Source organism: Hippocampus comes, unplaced genomic scaffold (assembly GCF_001891065.2).
Source record: "Hippocampus comes isolate QL1 unplaced genomic scaffold, H_comes_QL1_v1.1 scaffold7, whole genome shotgun sequence".
NCBI classification, from domain to species: domain Eukaryota; kingdom Metazoa; phylum Chordata; class Actinopteri; order Syngnathiformes; family Syngnathidae; genus Hippocampus; species Hippocampus comes.
Window position 1 is genome coordinate 1,603,630 of NW_017842060.1, and position 20,558 is coordinate 1,624,187.

The 20,558-nt window shown below is 45.2% G+C and overlaps 2 protein-coding genes across 4 annotated transcripts in view; one reads left to right on the plus strand and one right to left on the minus strand.

The window, feature by feature from the left end:
- The window catches only part of gtf3c1 (general transcription factor IIIC subunit 1), a 19,255-nt gene extending 2,350 nt beyond the window's left edge, over window positions 1–16,905 (plus strand). Inside the window, exons 4-38 of the mRNA XM_019862151.1 lie at window positions 446–589; window positions 1,161–1,257; window positions 1,369–1,492; window positions 1,791–1,991; window positions 2,065–2,180; window positions 2,797–2,849; window positions 2,924–3,252; window positions 3,904–4,025; window positions 4,124–4,230; window positions 4,321–4,474; window positions 4,593–4,696; window positions 4,815–4,942; window positions 5,938–6,210; window positions 6,278–6,423; window positions 7,031–7,128; window positions 7,199–7,295; window positions 7,989–8,172; window positions 8,251–8,347; window positions 8,805–8,937; window positions 9,033–9,114; window positions 9,219–9,280; window positions 9,588–9,699; window positions 9,973–10,115; window positions 10,292–10,434; window positions 11,595–11,679; window positions 11,756–11,868; window positions 11,939–11,998; window positions 12,080–12,173; window positions 12,262–12,434; window positions 12,992–13,321; window positions 14,235–14,377; window positions 14,450–14,811; window positions 15,306–15,742; window positions 16,227–16,413; window positions 16,494–16,905. Of these exons, the coding sequence (XP_019717710.1) occupies window positions 446–589; window positions 1,161–1,257; window positions 1,369–1,492; window positions 1,791–1,991; window positions 2,065–2,180; window positions 2,797–2,849; window positions 2,924–3,252; window positions 3,904–4,025; window positions 4,124–4,230; window positions 4,321–4,474; window positions 4,593–4,696; window positions 4,815–4,942; window positions 5,938–6,210; window positions 6,278–6,423; window positions 7,031–7,128; window positions 7,199–7,295; window positions 7,989–8,172; window positions 8,251–8,347; window positions 8,805–8,937; window positions 9,033–9,114; window positions 9,219–9,280; window positions 9,588–9,699; window positions 9,973–10,115; window positions 10,292–10,434; window positions 11,595–11,679; window positions 11,756–11,868; window positions 11,939–11,998; window positions 12,080–12,173; window positions 12,262–12,434; window positions 12,992–13,321; window positions 14,235–14,377; window positions 14,450–14,811; window positions 15,306–15,742; window positions 16,227–16,413; window positions 16,494–16,685 (5,425 nt within the window). The 3' untranslated portion in view covers window positions 16,686–16,905. The remainder of the gene's footprint in view (window positions 1–445; window positions 590–1,160; window positions 1,258–1,368; window positions 1,493–1,790; window positions 1,992–2,064; window positions 2,181–2,796; window positions 2,850–2,923; window positions 3,253–3,903; window positions 4,026–4,123; window positions 4,231–4,320; window positions 4,475–4,592; window positions 4,697–4,814; window positions 4,943–5,937; window positions 6,211–6,277; window positions 6,424–7,030; window positions 7,129–7,198; window positions 7,296–7,988; window positions 8,173–8,250; window positions 8,348–8,804; window positions 8,938–9,032; window positions 9,115–9,218; window positions 9,281–9,587; window positions 9,700–9,972; window positions 10,116–10,291; window positions 10,435–11,594; window positions 11,680–11,755; window positions 11,869–11,938; window positions 11,999–12,079; window positions 12,174–12,261; window positions 12,435–12,991; window positions 13,322–14,234; window positions 14,378–14,449; window positions 14,812–15,305; window positions 15,743–16,226; window positions 16,414–16,493) is intronic.
- Window positions 16,906–16,917: 12 nt separating this feature from the next.
- Window positions 16,918–20,422, minus strand: ufl1 (UFM1-specific ligase 1). Of its 3 annotated transcripts, none has more exons than XM_019862153.1 (3): window positions 20,197–20,422; window positions 17,658–20,103; window positions 16,918–17,471 (listed from the first exon to the last, which is right to left on the minus strand). In XM_019862153.1, exon 2 carries the CDS (start codon window positions 20,063–20,065, stop codon window positions 17,699–17,701), a length of 2,367 nt encoding a protein of 788 aa, XP_019717712.1. In that variant the 5' UTR covers window positions 20,066–20,103; window positions 20,197–20,422; the 3' UTR covers window positions 16,918–17,471; window positions 17,658–17,698. The 3 variants fall into 3 exon arrangements, with proteins under 3 accessions (XP_019717712.1, XP_019717713.1, XP_019717711.1); XM_019862154.1 differs by having other exon boundaries at window positions 16,918–20,103; window positions 20,197–20,238; window positions 20,321–20,336; XM_019862152.1 differs by having other exon boundaries at window positions 16,918–20,103.
- Between the last annotated feature and the right edge of the window lie 136 nt (window positions 20,423–20,558).

The following is a 20,558-nucleotide window of genomic DNA, read 5'->3' on the forward strand; positions in this document are numbered from 1 at the left end:
GATACTAATCGGCCTGCCACAATCTAGTCAGTTCCGGCAGGCTCTCGGATTATCCCGCTGGGTCCAAGAACAACCAACACTCCACTTTGTATCGGTTTGTGGGCGATGCCAATAGAGCAAACACGCTAATTCATTCACAGGCGGGGGAGACAAAACTAACAGAACTCTTGACTCTCAGAACTAATGCAATCGGCTCCAAAAAGGCCGATGGTGAGAGCGCTTCTGTTTTCAAGTGACCCCCCGCTTTGCTGAAAACAAAGTGAATATTGTATAAGACAGACTGTGTGTGTTGCGTGTGTGTGTGCATGTGTGTGTGTGCGTGCATTGTGTGTGTATGTGTGCCTCAGGTCAGCCTATGTGTGTGTGTGTGTGTGTGTGTGTGTGTGTGTGTGTGTGTGTGTGTGTGTGTGTGTGCGCGCGCGCGCGCGCGCGCGCTTGTGGTCAGGGTGGACTCACGTAAGTTGCACTACATCAGGAAGCCTCTGATCCGCCACCGGCTGGTGTGCGCCCAGGCCTGCAGCAGACAGCTCAAGTCGGGACAGGCGCAAAGCTCCATCCTCCTCTTGCTCAAACGCTTTCACGTCATCAGGTCCGCTTCCACCACATTTACTCAAATGATGTCTAAAAGCCAAGCGTGGCTTTATTCTTGTTGGTGACCACATTTCCCCTTGTGAAATTGCAACCTTTTTCTCATGACTTGTGTTCCTGTCAAATTGTGACTCTTCTTGTTCGAATTTAAAAAAAATTTTTTGTCAAATTTGAACTTATTTTCATGCGGAATTACAATTTGTAATTTGTCCTCTATGATTTCCACATGCATCGATAACATTTCTCGACAATTTTTTTCCCCCCCTCTGAAGTTATGAACTTTTAAATTGAGAACTAGAGTCAATTAGGTTTCCTTCATGAATAGAAACAAAGAAAATTTTTAAATTTTGGTGCTATAGTGGTCTACGTCCAAACATCCGTCATATCGATCAATCTTTCATGAAAGATGATGAATTAAAAAAAAAAAAAAAGAGTGAGCCCACTATTGTTCTCAGTGGCTCATTTGAAATCACTTTTAAATAAAAAAAAAATAAACTAAATAAAAACTACAATGTCCACAATAATGTTACAAATAATAGAATTTAAAACAATGTTCTGTTGCATCCTTGCAGGAGGTCCAAGTACGATTTGCTGATGGAGGGTGTGTCCAACATCCTCCAGAAGATTCCACGCCAGCTGGCCGCAATGGTCACCATACGGGAGCACCTGGTTGGCGCCTTTGATTTTTCTTTTCTTTTTTTCTTGTGGGGGGGGGGGGGGGGGGGTGATTGTTTTGTGTTGGTTGCGCTCTTCATCCTAATCAATATTGTTGGATGGTAGAATCTGCCGGAGGGGCTTTGCAAGCGTGTGTTTCGGCACATGCGAGAGGCCAATTTGGTGGAATACTGCAGCGTGCCTCTAGAAGACTTGGATGAGGAGAAAAAACCCGTGCGTACCAGAAAAGGTAAATCATTCTTGTACATTCAGGTTATCCGAAACAGATGCTGCTGTTAACATGGAAAAAAAAAATACAGGGTTAAATAAAAAATACTGCAACTTTCTCGATGCAATTTTGAAGACAATATAATTAAGCAATAATGGTGATTTAAGAATACCTTTTAAATATCCTGGAAAATGAAATAAAATACTGAAAAAAGGCAAAGATAAAAAAAAAAAACAAAATGGCTTCCCCCCTTTTCTTCTTTTTTTTTAAATAAACATTTTCAAGTGCAACCATTTTTCTCCCCCCTCACCCACGGCAGGCAATAAAGTGCATGTCCGCTGCCTGAAGCTAATCAAGCCATACAGAGGCAAGTTCACCACCGCGGCGGACGAGTGGAAGGACGACGAAGACAATGAGGAGGACGACGATGACGACGACGAGGATAGCGACAGGAGGCGAGCTCTGCCCCCTGTGGGCCGGATCATGGAGCAGGACGTTTTGTCACAGGCATACAAGCTGGGTGCGTTGTTGCCGTTGTATAGTGGTTACATTTTTATTTATATATTTATTTGGGGGGGCTTTTCTTGATGCAGTTGCATCGTATGGCACCAAGGGAATCCCTCAGTCGGGCATCGCGTCCAGGATGAACGTCGGCAAGCTGGAGGCTCGCATGCTGTGGAGGAAGTTGGAGAGGGACGGCGTCATCAAGGTAAGACATTTTTAGTCCCGCCATTGATGTACCCCAGTCCAATTACATGTGTTTGAGGGCTCTCCAACCAACCAACTTCACTGAAGGATTGTACAACATCACTGGGTTGTCGTCTTTTTCAGAAAGTCCAACAGACTGTTGTCTGTGTTCTTTTTATGAAAGTGAAGCTCATGTAAAATAGTTTGTCTTGTTTTTAGAAAAGTTGAGCAGCAACTTTGTTTTATGAACAGTAAGCATCATGCTTATCTGCTTTTCAAGAAAGAGGAACAGGCCCAAGCAAGGGTGTATTTGTCTTCTATACAGGAATGGGAAACAGCAATTGTATGTCTTTGTTTCAGGAAAGTGCAACATCAATAGTTTGTCTACATCCTGGGAAAGAGCAACGTCAAGAGCCTTTTTAGAAAAGAGCAACACAAAGTTCATCTTCCTATTAGGGATTTGCAATATCAGTGGCTTGTTTTCTTTTTCGGAAAGTGTAACATCAAAAGCTGCTTTTGATTTTTGAGAAATGAACCTTCAAGTGTGTCTTCTTTTTAGGAGACTACATCAATGGCTTGTCATCTTGTTTGAGCATAAATCAGCGGGGTGCTAACATGACATCTCTTTTGCCTTGCAGGGCTTCATGGTGGACGAAGGCCGTCAGAGAGTTACATATTTCCTCAGCCACCGGTACGGTTGGTGTTTTCAATTCTCCCTGTCAAATGGTAAACCTTGCCGTGACGATTACTTTTGGCCTGAACCAGGAGCGTGGGTGGGAGTGACGACCTGCAGCTTCTCTCTAAAGAGAAGCAACGCAAAAAGCTTTTCCACTCCTCGGCCTCGCCCGTGTCAACGAGCACACCCAAGGCCTCCTGTCCTACCCCGGCCGCTGGCAAACAACGACAGAAAACCCCCACGAAGAGCAGAGGAGCGAGCGAAGAGGTGGAAGAGGAAGGCGAGGATGCAAGTTTAGACTCGCCAGATAAAGTTGGGAAGGAATCAACTGGAAAGGCCGTAAAGAAGCCGAAGGCGGCCATCGCAGACGTTGCTCCAATTCCAGCGGTACCAGACGCAGAGCCTGTTAGCACCTCAGGTAAACTTTAGCCAGCTGGCCTCCTCTCCGAGGGGGACGGCAAAGGAGAAGCGGCAGTAAAACATGCCAAAATTCCTTGTGGTCAAGTTGAGATTTAAACATTTCAACTGAGCTAGCCGGTCTAATTTTTGTCAATATTCATTGTAAAGTACTGTAGTCTGAACAGAGAATTCTCAATGACAGGCTGACTTATTTTTTTCAGCTGTGTCACCAAAAGACCAGCCTGTTTTCAGCGTAGTGCTAAAATGAAACACAAGGTGCCATCGCTTTAGTCAGACAGAAAGGTGGTTAGCCACATAGTATTTTATGAGTAAGTTAAAGATTGAAAAGCCTGAAAACCACATCTCAGGTGAACTGGGAAGCCAGTGCAAGTTGGACAGTGAAGGGGTCACTGTAATGTCCTGTGGCTGCTTTGCTACATCTGGCGGCGGGTGTCTTTAATCTGTGCAGAGTAAAACAAAATCTCAAGATGCTAAAAGCCTTTCTCATCCAAAATTTGATTTTTGCTTGTCAGAATAATTCTGCTAAGCCACAAAAATGGATCACTATGTGATTATTTATTTCCCTTTAATATTGTCACGACTGGACAGTTACCATTGTGGCTTTTTTTCTCTCTTTAATGGCAGCCCAACATTGAATTCTTTCTTTCAGAGCGAGCTTCAGTCGAGGAGAAAGAGGAGGAGGAAGGATCTTTGCCTCTATGCCAGGAGGAGGAAGGGACTGCAGTGGACCTTGTAAAGGACATTGTTGTGGTGAATGAAGTTGACAACCAGGTGGTTTGTCTCCCCCCCCCCCTTTTTTTTTTGGGTTGGTTGTCACTTTCAAATCCGTCAGTCAAACGTGGACGTTAAACCAGCAAACTCCTTTCCAGCCCGACACCAGCAACCGCAGGCACCGGGAAACGTACCGCGTGCTCAGGCGGAAAAATCTCATCATTGAGGCCGTGCACAAGCTCAAAGTCATCGACGGCCTTTACCAGTCAGTCTCATGCCCAACGATGGCCTTTTATTTTAGCGAAAAATGCTAATGATGCTCTCCTCCTTTTTTTTTTCCTTTCCTCTGCTGCAGCCTGCAGAAGCTGATCAATGACGAAGAGAAGCTGCAGGGTCTCACCATCAAGTGCTGCAAGAAGACCACAGCGCGCCTCGTCCAGACTCTGTCCAGAGAAGGACTGCTCAAGATTTTTACCACCAACGTCATACAGGATGGCATTACCAGGAAGGTGCGAGAAAAAACACACGCACGCACACACACACACACACACACACACACACACACACACACACACACACACACACACACACACACAATTCTAATCTAGTTGGTATGTTTTCTTCCAGATGGAGTTGTTCGTTCATCCGTCTGTCCAGCCCAGTGACGAGTTGGTGAGAGCCAGCATCGATCAGGTCCGCTTCAAAATCACCAGCTCCTGCGCTACATCGTGGTGAGCGGCCAAAGAAGTCGGCTTGATTGGATGCAGCACAGCCAAAGAAGTCGGCTTGATTGGATGCAGCACAGTTTTTCCCCCCATTCCAAAGTAATTAATTCTGAAGTCTCTGCAGCCAGCAGGCAGCGAGCAAAGACAGCCCTCTCAAAGTGGAAAAGCAAGAGACCAGTAAGAGTTTCAAGAGCTTTGCCGAAATCAAGGAAGAATACGCAGTCGAGGCCGCAAAGTTCAAGCCCACTGTAGGTGAGTAAAGATATGTTTAAAAAGACACAAGAAGGCTGACATTTTAGTAATTTGGGTCATTTATGTTGGTCCTTCACACAATGAAAATACAGCGCCTCAAGATGGTTTTAATGAGGAGCGTGAATGTATTAGTCATGTCAAGAAACCATTTTGGTTTGAAGTGCCCATTTTGTTCATGCTGGCCAAAACGAATTTCTTCGCAAGATCTTGTCCGATTGCTCTCAAATTTGAATACTAGACAAATGCATCACCAAAAATTCTGAAGTTGTGGAGTTTTTGTCACTGCATGTTGACTGTGCATGGGGCACAATTTTGAATATTCGCCCTAAAACACAAACCACGAACAACTCGACATTGAAAATGTTGCCTCTCTAGATAGACAGCCTCTTCAGTGAGCAAAAAAAAAAAAAAATCAGCTAAAGATAAAGAGTGCTAATTTTGGAAAAAGCGGCAGTAGGATCTTCCAGAATTTTCAAAAGAATTCAGCCCTCTAAGAGAATTTTATTTAGCAACATGAAATTTATTCGTCATCCCACCATGAAGTTTCTAAAAGCCGTGCTGGAAAAACCCCATGGAGGCTGCCATTTTGAACAGTTTTGAAAATTAAGCCTCCCAATGGTAACTTCTCTTAGCAAGATTGAATTGGATTGCGATGTCTACGTCTATCCTGAGTCAACCCACAAAATAGTCTGAGGAACCCATGCCCAAAAGGACGGAGAAAGTCTGACGCAGTGGCCATTTTGTCTTGGTTGCACCTCTGTCATGAGTAGACCCACGAAAATAAAATCTCAAATAGCAATGCTGCGAACGTCCATTTTGATTTGAAACTGTCTTGTTTGGATGCCCTTCTAAGACCAGCTCAACTTCTCTTTTGTCTCGTTTTTACCAAATTTGAGCTAGACTACACAGACCAGCAACGCTGAATTGCGAAAAACTCGACTTTTTATGTGTTGCTGTAGCATGGCCGCAGAGTTTTTCATTCGTGTATCTTCCAGTTCGAGGACTCGGCAAGACTCTTGGTTTCCAGCCCAAGATGCACCGCCTGCGTGTTTTGCACACCTTCCTCTGGTATGTCATCTACGACCACCCAATGGGGCCAAGACCCCCGTGGCTAGCGACCCCTCAGGACGCTCCTGAGGTTGTCCAAGAGCCACCGGAAAGAATCGACGACGACAACCTCACCCTGAAGGATTTGGATGCGGCATTGTCCGGGGAAGAGGATGAAGCCGTGATGGAAATTTCCAGTCACTCAAACTGTGAAATAAAAGGTAAGAACACGCAATATCATTTTTGGACTTTTTTTTTTTTTTAAATCACTATTCTGCCTGTGTTCAGTTTACTGCGAGGAGGATTCATGGAAGAGGTTCGTCCCGCCCGTTCGCAGGCACTGCGATCGAGGCATCGGCTGGGCGATCGTGGGCGACCTACTCCTGTGCCTGCCACTCTCCTTATTCGTCCAACTCGTACAGATCAACTATCAGGTGAGAGCGGTGTCTTACATTGCCGAGCAACCGCACTTCAAGAGTCTTAAAGATATTAACCGAAAACACAAAAATAGATTTTTATTGGACAAAAAAAAAAAGACAATATTAGCTTTAAAAAAAATATACAAATAAAAAATCATATATATCGAGAGATGTTACAATATATTATGAAAAACTATTTCTATTTGGTTGGAAATATTTGACCAGAAATGACAAAATATGCACTAGTATGAGAAGAAACGTATTACTACAATGTTACAATTCATTTTAAAATATCTGATGAAAAACACAAAAATGGCAACAAATATACATTGAAATTTTTATAAGATTAAAATTATTATAAAAATGTAGAAATGTGTTATCTTAAAACACTGGACAAAATAAATAAGTCAAATAATTCTAATATGTATTGTATGTATGTATTATGGTAAACATTATTCACTTATACACAGATATGAGATGCAGAAAGAGGCAAATAGAGGGTTATTTACAATTTAAGACAAACACATTAGACTAATACTACAGAAGGAGGTGAGGTGGGTGGAGCACAAGGCTGCTCCACTTCCTGTCTCTGATCCATGTTCGGTGTGGTACCCATCTCCAGGTCGACGGCTTGGAGGAGTATTTGAACGACCCCGTGAAGCAACACCATCTGATTCGTCAGCTGCCCCTGGCAATACGGAAGCAGCTCTTTTTCCGACGGTTATTTGAACCCCATGCCGCTGTATCCTACCCATTGTCTGCGCGTCTAAACGTCTTCTCGCCTTACCAGGAAATACGTGTACCTCTTCTTCGAGAACCTCCAGCGCTTGGTCTGCATGGGCCTGCTGCAGCTCGGTCCTGTGGAGAAGCTGAAGGAGAAAGACATGGTGAGTGTAGGAAAAGTTTCTTCACAGTTTGGGTTCAGGGATCACATACGGGAGTGACATTTTTCCAAGGACTTAAACCCCTTGACAGGACACACCAGAAGTCACAAAAATAACTTGTACCCTAAAATGTCATCAGGCTTAAAAGGTTGCAACAATTGTTAATGATAATACATTAAAAAAAATTAATTTGGGAAAAAAAGTTGCAATGTTATTTAGTTTGTTTTGTAGTATTTTTTTTCCAAGAAAAAAAATCTTAAATGTATCTTGTCATCTAAAGTCCATTTTTTTTTTTTTAATGTTACACGATTAGTCATAGAGCAACGAGGGAAAAAGTTTCCGAAAACTGAGCCGTGACTGGTCGTTATCTGAGCCCCGAGCAACTGTGATGTTATTTTTAGTCTATAGCAATCGGCCGAATGGCCGCCACCTGAGATGGGTTAAAAACAGGTGGATTTTGCTGCATACTTTGGATTCCATTAACAATTTTAATCAGAATAGCATGTTAAGACGAATTGGGCCACATAGAACATTGAAATGTTTTTAAAAGGAAATGCTCATATTCTATTAAAAAACAAGGTTATTCTGAATAATTTTTTGACGTTATTTTCTAAATAAAAAGCCTTTTTTTAAATTTATTTAAAAGACCAATTTGTCGCGTTGAAAAGTCGTCATTTTTATTGCTGTCGCCCACAGCTGTTTTGTTACCTGAAGCGCCACGCCACCATTGTAGACACCGTCTACGCCGAACCGCACTACTGGCTGGTGGAGGAACCTCCCGACAAACCCTTTGACAGACGCCGCTACACCTTCAGCAGCACAGACGATGTCGACACGTACTGGTTCGACCTCATGTGTGTCTGCCTCAACACGCCTCTGGGTAAGCACATATGCACGCACGCATGAACCTCTCTGATGTTCTTTAAAAGGGATTTTTAATTATTATTTTTTTCTGCAGGGGTGATTCGCTCCAAGCGAGGCGCCTCTGAGAATGAGGTGACGCCGTCCTTTGTGAACGATCGAAGCCTATTTATGGCCATGGCTTCCTTGCTCAAGTAGGTGTAGGTGTAGGTGTAACATTCAATATATCGCCCTATAAAAACACATGAGAAAATGTGTAACTGGGTTTGACAAAAAAAAGCCCCATAAAACACGCACGTTGAAATAAACGCTCGTTTTTTTTTGTTTTTTTTTACACAATTAAAAAAAATCGTAGAAGAATGTAGGTAAAACATTTCAATAAAAAACACAAAACTATAAGGCATACAATTTTGTGATGTGACAAAAATAAAAAATATTAGATGGAAAAATATGACATTAAAAAAAACACAAAATAATTTGAATTTTTTAATTTTTCACAGAATCGGCAAAATACAAAAAAAAAAATTAAATTAAAAAAAAGATATTAGATGAAATATACACCGACTTGATAATTTGATAAAATATCAAATATGAGAAGCATAATCCCATCTCCAAATTGTGATTGTCTCTAATGTGTGCGCGTACCCACAGGGGCAGCAACATCGTGTGTGACGACGGCACCACGCCGGGCGACGGAAAAGGCGCCGGCGGTCTGTCCTCTGAGTTCTTCGCTCATATGAAGCGCAACTGGCTGTGGACTAATCACCTCCTGGCCTGCAAAAGGGTAAGAACGAACGCCTGGGCCGGTTTTGACTCTTTGCTCATGAGAATTTTGCTGTAAACGTCTGCGCGCGTGCTTCCGTTTGCGTTGCTTTGTAGCGGCCCACCGGGCCCAATGATACCAAAGTGCGACTGAAGAGCCTGCTGAGTAAAGAAGCGCTACGGGCTGCGCTGAAAGCCGGTCAGTTTGCTGTTGATCGATGTTTTAATGCTCTCACGTCCTCTTGAGGCGCCCTGTGTGCCTTCTTATCGCCGTTTTTTGTTGTTGTTGTTTTTTTCCCACAGCGGCTTCGTCACCTCGCTTCTTGACCGCCAAAAAGTCGGTGGTGACGAAAGAAACTGTGGAGGTGAGGAAATGTGTTTGTATTTTTAAATCTCGCTGTGTATGACCGTTGAAATCAAGTTCATCTTCATCTTGACCTTATCTTGAAATAGAACATATAACTGAATATAAATGAAAACAACAGCCAAATACACAAATATTGCAAGAAAAATGTTGGTGCTATCGCTCAATTTGAAAAATCCAGTCGACACTAGTCAACCCCTCAACCCAATTCAGTGTTGTGTCGTTTCAACAGAACATTGACACGGAAGGAGGACATTTTTCCAGGCTGTGGGAACTGCTCCTTTCCTGACTTGTGTCTTTGTGACCAGGTGGCTGTCGAGCCGTCGTCCAGGAACCAGGAGGTGGTTGGAGGGAAGCAACGGAAGCGGAAGAGACCCAAAAAGGAAGTTGTTGTAAAGGTTCCTCGCAAGAAGAAAAAAGGTTGGACTTACCCCTCCCCAAAAAATATTTGATAAAACACCTCAATGTGAGACAAAATGCTCCAAGAATTACAGTGGCGCTTGACATTTGAATTTAATTTGGCTTGTGATGACTCAAAACAACCATTGCTGCATGCAAAGTGCTCAAGACCGTCACAACAGTAATAAATATGTTGACCACCCCTCCCCATCCCCCCAAAAAGTCCTACAAAAATATAAAACTATTACAAACAAAATACTTGTTTGACTCTTGCGTTTGTCGCCCTCCTTGTAGAGCCCAAGAAGCGCACCCCGGCTCACGACGAGGCTGACCACGAAGCCCTGAAAAAGATGACCAGGCGGCGAGTCATCTGGACGGTGCAGGAGGACTCTCTGCTCATGCTGTGCGGTGTGGCCTCGCATCTGCTCAACAGCAAGGTACGCGTTTGGGCCACCTCCGCCGAGTACGTCCGCTCATTGTGTGTGTGTGTGTGTGTGTGTGTGTGTGTGTGTGTGTGTGTGTGTGTGTGTGTGTGTGTGTGTGTGTGTGTGTGTGTGTGTGTGTGTGTGTGTGTGTGTGCGTGCGTGCGCGCGTGCTCTGCGATGGCTTTCAGTTGCGGAGGACATTCGTGGCCTACTGCGTGGTGCGAGACCTCCTCCAGGCAGAGTTTCAGATCTCTGAGGACAAAACGTCACTGGCAGTGGGGCGGCGCACGCGCTACATCCTCAAGAATCCTCAAACCTTTCTCAACTACAGGTCGGTGCTCCCTCCATTGAGATGAGAATCTGCATCGTCTTCTCTTTCCAGGAAAGCGTCTAAGCATCTGTAGTCGGTCTTCTTTTTAGGAAGTGAGCTACTCCTTTGGTAGACAAGTCAAAGAAAGTTTTGGCTTGATGATTCGATGTTGTGAAATGTTGACGAAACAAAAATAGAAGAAAAATACACATCACATTAAGTAAAATATCCAGACAAAAATGTTTGATGAAAAATAGACCAATATCAAGCAAACACAATTTGACAAACATCAAAACATATATATGTAAAAATATGCAAATATTAGAGATTATCAGAAAAAAGAAAAATATAAAATAATACAAAATACCTGATGAAAATAATTGAATATTAGACAGAAATCACCCATAGGAAAAATATTCAACAAAAATATCGGGGGATATTACACCAAATAATTAGATGGAGCAGGCACAAAATTGTGAGACCAATAATATTCAACTTAGAAAAAATATAAAAATAATTACAGTATTAAATGACAAGTACAAGACAACAAAACAGACACAAATTAAAATACAAAGCTGTCAGAAGAAATACATAAGTAGACAAAAAATACACGAATGAAAGACAAAGTAATAATAATAATAATGATACATTTTATTTATAAGCACCTTTCAAGACACCCAAGGACACTTTACAACAACAAACAATAAAACACAGCACGGGTTGGGCAGCGGCAGCCAAACGCGCCAGCGTTCACTCAACCCGGAAGTCAGAAAGAAACCGCAAGGGAGGGATGTGCCCCCTTCGGACATTGGCTTGCAAGTTGAAATCAACAGAAGCCGCCGGTCAATGAAAGAAGACGCGGTAACTGGAAGGTCGTGGTCACAAATGGAGTGAGCGGCCGCGACTTCCGAAGATGTATTCTACAAAATACACATATCTGAGAATAATTACATGGAAATGTAAAATATATAGTGGATCAGAAATATTCTGTAAATAGAAAAATATTATAAGAAATATGCAAATATGAGCCAGAATACAAAAATGCCAATATTCAACATAATACAAAAGTATTGAACCAAAAAATGATAATTTTTGAGGCATATTTTATTTGACTGCTGTGTTTTCAAATAGCACAGCTGGTGTCCAACGTCGTAACCCAACTGTCTTATTTTGTTGGACAGGATCTGCCTAGCTGAAATCTATCAGGACAAAGATCTGCTGAAACAGCTCCAGGACAACAAGCCTGCTGATCCCAATAATGCAGATGTACAACCCCCACCCCCCTCTCCTTTTCACACTGTTCTGATTTCACACACTATTTCTAAAACGATCTAATCTTTAGGAGTGTGCCAGAGCATTCAGCGAGTATGTCAAGCTCCTCCGACAAAAGTTCAGCTCGGCCCTCAACGCCGATGATGTGAAATTGCCCGAAAACAAACATCAAGTCTTCTCGGAGTAAGTGAGGAAGCTGGCTGGCAATGATCGACAATGGCAGTAGCGTGTGATGGTCTTTGGTTTTGCACAGGTTAAAAGTGTTCACGATACACACCGACAGGCAGATTCCCTGCAGAGACACCCTGACTCGGTACCATATTTTTTTATTTTATTGTATTTTTTTTTTCCTGCGATTGGGAATGTAGCTTTTGACAGTGGTTGTCAATTGCAGCACAGCCGATGTCCATGCCTTAGTGTTGTTCAACCTCATCCAGAGTACGCTGGCCATGACCAACAATCAGATGAAGGAGTCCAGATCCTTTCAGGTTTGATCTTTTTCTCACAAAAAGTATGACTTCATTCTTGCCGGAGTACCATGTCTTCCTCACGAAATGCCGACTTTCTCCCTACCAGACGTTCCAGATCTACAGTCAGTACTCGCAGGAGCTTCTGTGCCGGGTGTTCATTGAGTGCCGTAAACGTCATCTGGTCAACCAGCGCCGCGTCTGTCGGACCGCGGGGCGCAAGAAGAACCGAGCGCTACCCATCCTGCCCATGTCCTTCCAACTCTCGCAGTCCTACTTCAGGTATGTGTACCTGACAACTCAAACTAAATTGGAAAAAAATATTTTTGTTGACTAAATAAAAACTAAAACGCTTAAAAATAAAAAAATAAAAAAAACACATAACAACAACAAACTAAATCTTACGCTAAAATGTCAGTCATTTGAGAATTTTTTTTTCTTGCTCTCGACTACCACTCTGTATATTTAAGAAAAACTAATACTAAAACAAATAAAAACCAAACTACTAAACCCATGTATTTAAAAAAAGTCAAAATACATTGCTGTAAGAACTAAATAAAACTATCAGAACTGAATTTAACCAACCATAATGTAAAAACTAAAACTATTAAACCACATGTCTGAACCTTTTCCCAACCCCGCCTCTACCTATCACAGAGAGAGAAAAGAAATTGCCCACTTTTGATACATCCTCGCAAGCCTAGCAATTTGCAGTTCCCCTTCAACCACCATTTTGTTTTGCTGCCTTTCACATTGCCTCTGTTATACCACTGATACTTCCTCCGATGCCGGGAAGTTTTCTGAGTCCTTTTTTTTTCTTCCCTTTTCCTCGCCGACAGGTTATTTTCATGGCGTTTTCCTCACACGCTTTGCACCGACTCATTCCGCTTCCTGAAGACTTTGCTAAACAACGGCAGAGGCGACAACAGGTCTTTCGTCTCATACCACCTGGAGACGGAAAACCGGACAGAAAGCGGCGAGGAAGCAGAAGACAGCCGAACCACCGATCTGGAACATTCGGGAATGATGCGCTTCCATCTGGACTCTGTCGGAGGAGCATGCTTGGTGGCGCTCACCCTGATGAGTTTAGGACTCCTGTCTGTACATATGTCCATCCCCAAGAAGATGGTTGTGGTGGACAGCAACCTGGTGGATAGTGACGTCAGAAGGTATGTCCTTCACGGTAACGGGCTAAAATTCACATCACCACATAACATCACCTCAGCACTTATTCTGGCGTTTCGCTACTCTACGTTTCACATTATCTTAGTGGTTAGCATAGCTTCTCCATTTCCTTTTCTCTTCTCTAGCTAGTACAGGATCAGCTACTCTTCGTCCGCCTCAGGTGGTAATGATACTTGCCAGAAGTGTAGCCAATTTCCCGCCATGGATGTTATGATTCGTGACTGAGAGAATTGTGTCTGCGACTTAGTTAGCCGCACTAGCTAGCCAGAGCAGAGCAAGTAACGTTAGCAACTAGCATTCCTCCCGGAAATTACCATGTAGCCTGGAAAGCAAGGAGGATGGTGATACGTGCTTGTAGACATTTTTTACCCCGAGCCAGATATGATGACATCTTCAACAAGCATTATCGGAATTGGTCAGTAGAGTCTTGATCTATACTTATTTGTAGATATATATACGTCCGAAAATTTGTGGGACGACTTCAACCCACGCATTCTGTGTTCACACAGGTCACGAAGACAGGTCAACAGAGTAAAAATTCTGTCAAAGAGACTGACAATTTGAAAGAGGCAATACAGTCGATGTCACGCCTCTGATTCGAACTCATAAGCTTAGAACTTTGCAGCGTGACTTCAAATTTTTTATACCACAGGAAAAAGCTGTTAGAAAACCTTTGTGAATATCTCAGAGGCAGGTAGTGAGCTAACTGGCTAACAAGCCAGTTAGCTATTTTTAACCACTTTTATTCATATATTGTATGAATATGAGTATAGAAGAGTGCAAAGCCTCGGTAGTTTGGGGCGATGAGCGCTGGGGGCTAGCTATTGGGTTATCTAGCAAGCTAGTTCGCTAATTACTTTATTTTTTACTCATTTATGAATATAATTGGGGCTCCAGCATGGTGTCATTGGAGGAAGAGGACGATGAGGATGACGTCGCCAGCGATGAGTGCCTGAGCAAAAAAAAGTTGCGAGTCAATGCTCACCAGGCTTCGCACACCAAGTACCTGTTAATGAAAGGCTATTGCATTCCTGGCATTGGTACGTTCACGTTTGATATTCCGGAGTTTCTAAAGAATTGGTGATGGCATGAATGTTGAATGCGGTTTGCAGTTAAACGCCGGAATATGAACACCAGCGACAACATTGTGGTGGAGTCGTGCGTGCTCAGGATGCAGATGAGACAAACCCCGGCATGCGCCCTGTTGAGTGATGACGGCGTCTCTCTGGACTTCTCAAAATCCGGCCCGTCCCTGCTGCCGTCCGTCCTCACCCGCTCCATCCAGAAAGTTGGGCGCACTCCGGCCCTGTGCTCCAGCTACTCCCCTGAGGACGTGCAGGTGAGCGCCCAGCTGAGGAAGCACCTGGACACAGCAGGCGAAAAGGGGGTAGACCAGGTGGACCTGTTCCGGGAGCTCGCTCATCTCTGTCGGCCGCAATCCGGATGCAGCAGGAGCCTCGAGCAGTACCTGGAGGTAAGTCCCCTTTCACACCGGACCCTGTGAGAATGCCAGTGTTTACTCGCACTGTAAAAGGCACTGTTGTACCAGGGAAATAATGTATCAACGCCCTATTTTGCGTCAAAGGAGGACTACATAGCCACTGTCGAGCCTTGGTTGCATCTTGTAGCTGCAAAATTCTGTGGCTTGAACGGGGACCATTTTTAAATGGGGCGTGGCTCCGCGGGACCTTAACGCACGACACGTACTCAGTTCAGCTGCACCCTTCAGCCAAAGACAGCGCGCCAGTCAAGGAGTGACGGACGCTCAGCGGCGCTTTGTCACACTCCACTGCGACCTTTGATTGCATGTCTCTACCTTTCACACGGAACAGCAGCTTTAATAGGCAGTGTGAAAGGGGAAACTTTAACTTCACGTTTTCTGTTTTTACCATTCATGCGTTCCGTCAAAGCTTGCTTCACCACCTTTCCCCGCCATCTCCCATGTGTTTCTGCTCTTGTCCTCTGCAGGATTTACAGAAGGATGGTCAGGTCCTCAAGGTTGGCGGCTACGGCGTTCGCTGGGTGCTCATCCAACATGCCGATCCCTGGATCCTCACCGTCAACCCCAGGAATGGGTCCCAGCTGCAGGCCGCCACAGGTGAAGATCCCTCCCAACACAACATTCCCTTCCTGTACAAGAGGCGACGGGTTGAAGGACGGCGGGATGACAAGAACAAAGAGGAGCCTCCGGCAAAGAAAATGGCAAGCGAAGAGAGACTCAAGGAAGAGGAGGACAAGGAGGCAGTATGGACGATCCCACCAAAAGCCGAGGACCCTGCGGTAAAGGTTTCGATGGGACGGGAGTGCGCGGAAATGCAGGATGAGTGCCATCCCGCTGAGGACAAAATGGAGGACGAGGAGGAAGACGGAGGAGCCTCCTTGGCGCAAGAGGCTGACATTCATGAGTAAGTTTCACGCAGGGATTTGCCATCTGAGGTATTAAGTTGACGTGGATTTTTATACAGCGGTGTGTCGTTATCTTCCCTTATGTTTGGTGTCAGTGGTGTCTTTACAAAATGGCAACAACAAAAAAACTTTTTTTTTTACCATTATGTTGAGTTTATTAACATAACATTACTGCATTTGTTTTTAGAATTTTTTTAAATCAAGAATTAAATTATATTTTTATCATAAAAATTCACTACTTTTTGAAAGTTTTTTATATATATATATAAAATGTGTGTGTGTGTGTATGTGGTGGTTATCAAAAATAGCCTTTTTTTTTTTTTAAATGGTGAAATGATCATGAATGCTGTCGCTTCCGTTTTACAATCTTCCCTTCGCCGCCGCCTGTTGAGAGTGGGTTATTTGCTTAATTTCATAAAAAAAAATGTTTGCCTTAGCGTGCCGCACGAAAGGGTCTTTTATGTTTCCATGACCGCTCCGCAGGGACAGCGTGAGCTTCGTGGTCCGTCCGTGGCGTCTCGTGGACGGGACTCTCAACCGTCAGGTGTGCAAAGGCATGCTGGAGGCCGTCCTCCACCACATCATGTCCCGTCCGGGCATCCCTCACCAAAAGCTGCTGTCATACTACGAGGGTGTGCTGCAGCCCGTCGTCCTTCTGGAGCTGCTCGAGGTGAAAATATACCCCCCCACCCCGCGCACACACCGCCTTCTCTTCCTCATTCCTCATCCCTTTTCTCCCGCTTCATGCAGTCGCTTGTAGAACTGGGCTGCGTGGTCAAGAAAACACTGTTCAAAAGACCCAAGCCCACCCTGTTCGGGCCCCCGATGCCGACGACGGAGGAGCAGCAAGAATCTGTTTTTTACGAGCCCACGGTCAGCTGCTGCCTCAGACTCGCTCGGGTGCTGCCCAATGAACGCCACTGGAACTACTGTGGAAAGTAACTTTTAAAAATTTATTCTAATTAATCCAAATGGAATAAAGGCTTCAACCTCAAAATATATATATATAATAACCATGGAGCAGCTTTTTAGCAATGTTCAGTTTTATTCACACAAATCACATTCTCCACGATGCATGTGAAGCTGATGTACAGTAGGACTGTGATTGAAAAAAAATCTTTTCAACTTAATAAATCACAAAAATAAATTACAAACTTGCCTACTTGTTATGAACTAGCTGTTTTTTTTTTAACTCATTCACTGCCATGGATGTTTATTTTTGTCCACCCGGAATCCCAACTGCAAACCGCTATCGAGACCAACAGGTGCCGGTTGTGTGTGTCAATTTGTTTTCCATCAAAGGCACGTTCTCTGTCGTTTTTTTTTGGGAGGGGGGGCAGGGTTGAGAGTGACAAACGCAAAATCGATTTGCACCAGTCAGGTTTGCTTGACACAAAAACCTTGGTGGCAAAAGAAGAATCTATGCTTTCTTTTTGGTAGGTTTGGTGCTTTCACTGTCACAATATTCAGTGGGCCTTGAACGAGTATGAGTACCGATACTCCGGGTCGATACCGGCCGTATTTTAAGGTAACGGATACTCTCGGAGGATGCCAATACCAGCCCCCAGTACTGAGGGCAAAAGCAAAAAAATCTGACGCTAGTTGGCACTAATAATGACATTTTGTATATCCAAAGTACAAGCGGTATCGGTCCTCTGTATCGGTGAGTAATGAAAGAATTAACCAAAAAAGGTAGTATTGAACATCCCGAAAGATCAATCAAAATAACTTTAACTTCCTTTGATGAGCCAGGTTATGTAATTGAGAGAAATTTGTGGTTCCGTGGCTGGAAAGTGGACAGTCGGGAGCCCGGAATCGAAACGGCCACTGGACGGCGCGGGTCCACCAACCGAGCCGCTGTACCTGCGAAGTGTTCTTAAACTTCTGTCGACGTGGGAAACTGTGTTTTGAAAACAGCTGGCAGCGAATACGTTCATCAGAACGTGACGTCAGCATCATTTGCTGGAAGCGTTGGCCTCACTCATCGACGGCTTCCTCTCGGAAAGCACCAGCTCCTTGACTTGTGGGGTCAAAACGTGAAACTGGGCCAGGACACTTGACGCCTCGTCGTCCTGCCGCTCGTTGTCCTGCATCCGACCTTGACTCTGGCTCATCAGTTGCTTCACTACCAGGCTCTGATATGAGGTCAGCAGCTGATGCTTCTCCGTGGGGATGCGGCCCGTGAGGGTTCCGAGGATGTGAGGGACGCAGCGTCCCGGAGCGTGCAGGATGCAGTGGGTGCTGTCCTGAAACAGCAGCATGCTGGTGAGGTGAAGGACCAGAGCGGGGTCCTCGGTGTCTTTCAGCTGCTCGGTCAGAGTCTGGCGGTGGCGCAAGAAAGCCTGCCGCTCTTTTTTCTTGTCGGCCCTCTTCAGCATGAAGCCGCAGGCCTCGGCGGCCGTCTCGAGGTTTTCCAAAAACTCTTCGATTGTTTTACCGTTCAGAGAGTTGTGCAGCTTGATCAGGGGCGCTTTGGTGTCGTCCGACACTTTGGCCAAAATCTTCAACCGTAGCTCGCTGGTGATCGCGGCGGGGTTCTCCACGGACATCATCAGCTCGCCGGCGAGGAAGTTGACCAGGACGTTGGCGACGTCGGTGCCGACGCTTTTGAGGACGTGCTTGGTGATGATGACCTGGGTTTCGTCGGAGAACCATTTGGTGCCTTTCTCAAACAGCCTGATGTTGTTGTACAGGTTGGTGAGCTCCTCCTGGAGATCCTTGACAGACTTTTTGTTGGCACCTGACACCGGGCAGGTGCTGGACATGATCAAACTCCGCAGGACTTCCTGGTAGGTTTTGCTCAAGGGCCTCACCAGATGTTCCGCAAGCTCGGAAAGGACTTCGTGTGGACAGTCACTCACTCGGTCCTCCAGAACAGCTTCTATTTCTTCCTGTGTCATGAAGGGGGCTTCCTCCTTTTTAGACCGAGGTCTGGTTTCTTCGTCATCATCGTCTTTCTTCCCTTTCTTCTTGGTTTTACGAATTCGGATCTCTCGAGCGTTGCCCCCTCCTCCGGCTTTCACTGTGCCGCTGCCCTCTACGCCTTTTTTCTTGCGCTCTCCGTCCCTCTTGTCCTTTTTTGACGGTCCGAAGTTTTCCGCAAGCATGTGCGCTTGCTTCATATCCTCTTCGGTGATCAGCAGGACGGGATTGCTCTTGAACTCCTTCTGAGCTTTCTGTTGTATGGTATCATCGAACAGAGCGAGGCACTCGCTGATCCACTTTTCACTGACGACAACCGTGGCTCCGAGGAGCCTGGCGGCCGAGTGCACGTTCGTATTCCTCATGGCCTGGTTGATCAACGTCGCCATGTCCTCCTCTGATAGGCAGCTTGGCAAAATGGCTTCTATGTCCGTCCATGTGGCGGAGCTGACGGCTTCCTCCACGGATGCCTCGACCTGGTCGACCAATGCCTGGCTCACGCAAGCGTCGCTGAGGAAAAGAAGCTTCTGGCACTTGAAACGCTTCTTAATGTGGCTGACGGGCTCGGGGATCCCCAGCCGGGTCAACGAATCAAACTCGAGATAGCCATTCTGTTGGAGGAAAGAATCCACCCAACTATTCTGCGTTTTGGAGTAAATGTTGGGGATGTAAACAGCAGTGTCCTGTCGCCCACCAACAATGGTTCCTTTCAGGCGTCCGGTATTCACCAGCTCCCCCAGAACAGAATACAGGAGATGCTCCTGAAGCCCGAAAGCGCTAATCATTCCGATGACAGGCGTGGGCCGAGTAATTGCGCTGAATAGTCCTCGGATCTTGGCTGTGTGGCGGGCGACAAAGGCTGGAGTAAAGATGACTCCCCGACTGGACCGATCCAGTTCTCCCTGTATCAACTTCCCGAGACGCTTGGCGAGCTCGTCATTTAGAAAATCACCCGGTAGATCGTAGCTCTTACAAAGTTCTGAAATGTTGATCAAACCAGCTTCCTGTAGTCTGTCGTTGACTTCCTCAGCCAAACGGTTCAGGTAGGTGTCATCAATAAGCTGTCCGAGCACCAGCTGGACACTTCTGTCAGACTTTGCAATGTTACTTGCTCTCGATTCAACGTCGCCCCAATTGACGTTGATAATCTGCTGGAGCTCCAAAATATTTACCCGCCCTCCATGACGATAAAGTTCATCGCGGATTTCTCTGGTGATCTGTGCGGGAGTGACATACTCCTTTCCGTCGATCGTGTGCACCACGTCCACCTTCTTGTCTTGGATCAGTCTCGCAATGATTTCAATGCAGTCCCTCTCTGATAACCTTTGCGCAGTGTCGGCAAACTGTGCCCTCTGGAAATCGGCTGCAAGACGTCGAATTTCTTCCCACTCACTTGCCATGATTACCGTTCAGGTCGTGAAACGTTGGCTCCGGTTCACTAGTGAACGAGGAAAGGGAGAGAAGAGTTAACGACACGTCAACATGGCGCACAAAGAAGCAATGCGTTCAGATTCAAGGAGAGAGATGCTACCCTGTCACTTTTCGGCTCCTTGTGGTCGCGTGAAAAAGATGGCTGAGAAAGAAACACACATGGAAATACTAAGCATCTGCTGGTGTCACGAGTGGGTTGAAAAGGAAAAGAAAGAGGCGCTCACGCTAAAGCGTCCGTCAGTCGTCCCCCCCCAAATGTGCGTATGCAGTACACAGTACAGAGGCGCTGCTAAACACGTCTCCTTTAAGCGACACATTAAAAGAACTACATTACCCACTCATTGGACGTCCTTGAATTCACCCAAATTCGAGATACAGAAGTTTAAATCAAATTTTAACTTGGTAAAATTAATGGTTTGTCAAAATCACCTTGTAAATGATTCAACCTGAAGTTACACGTCG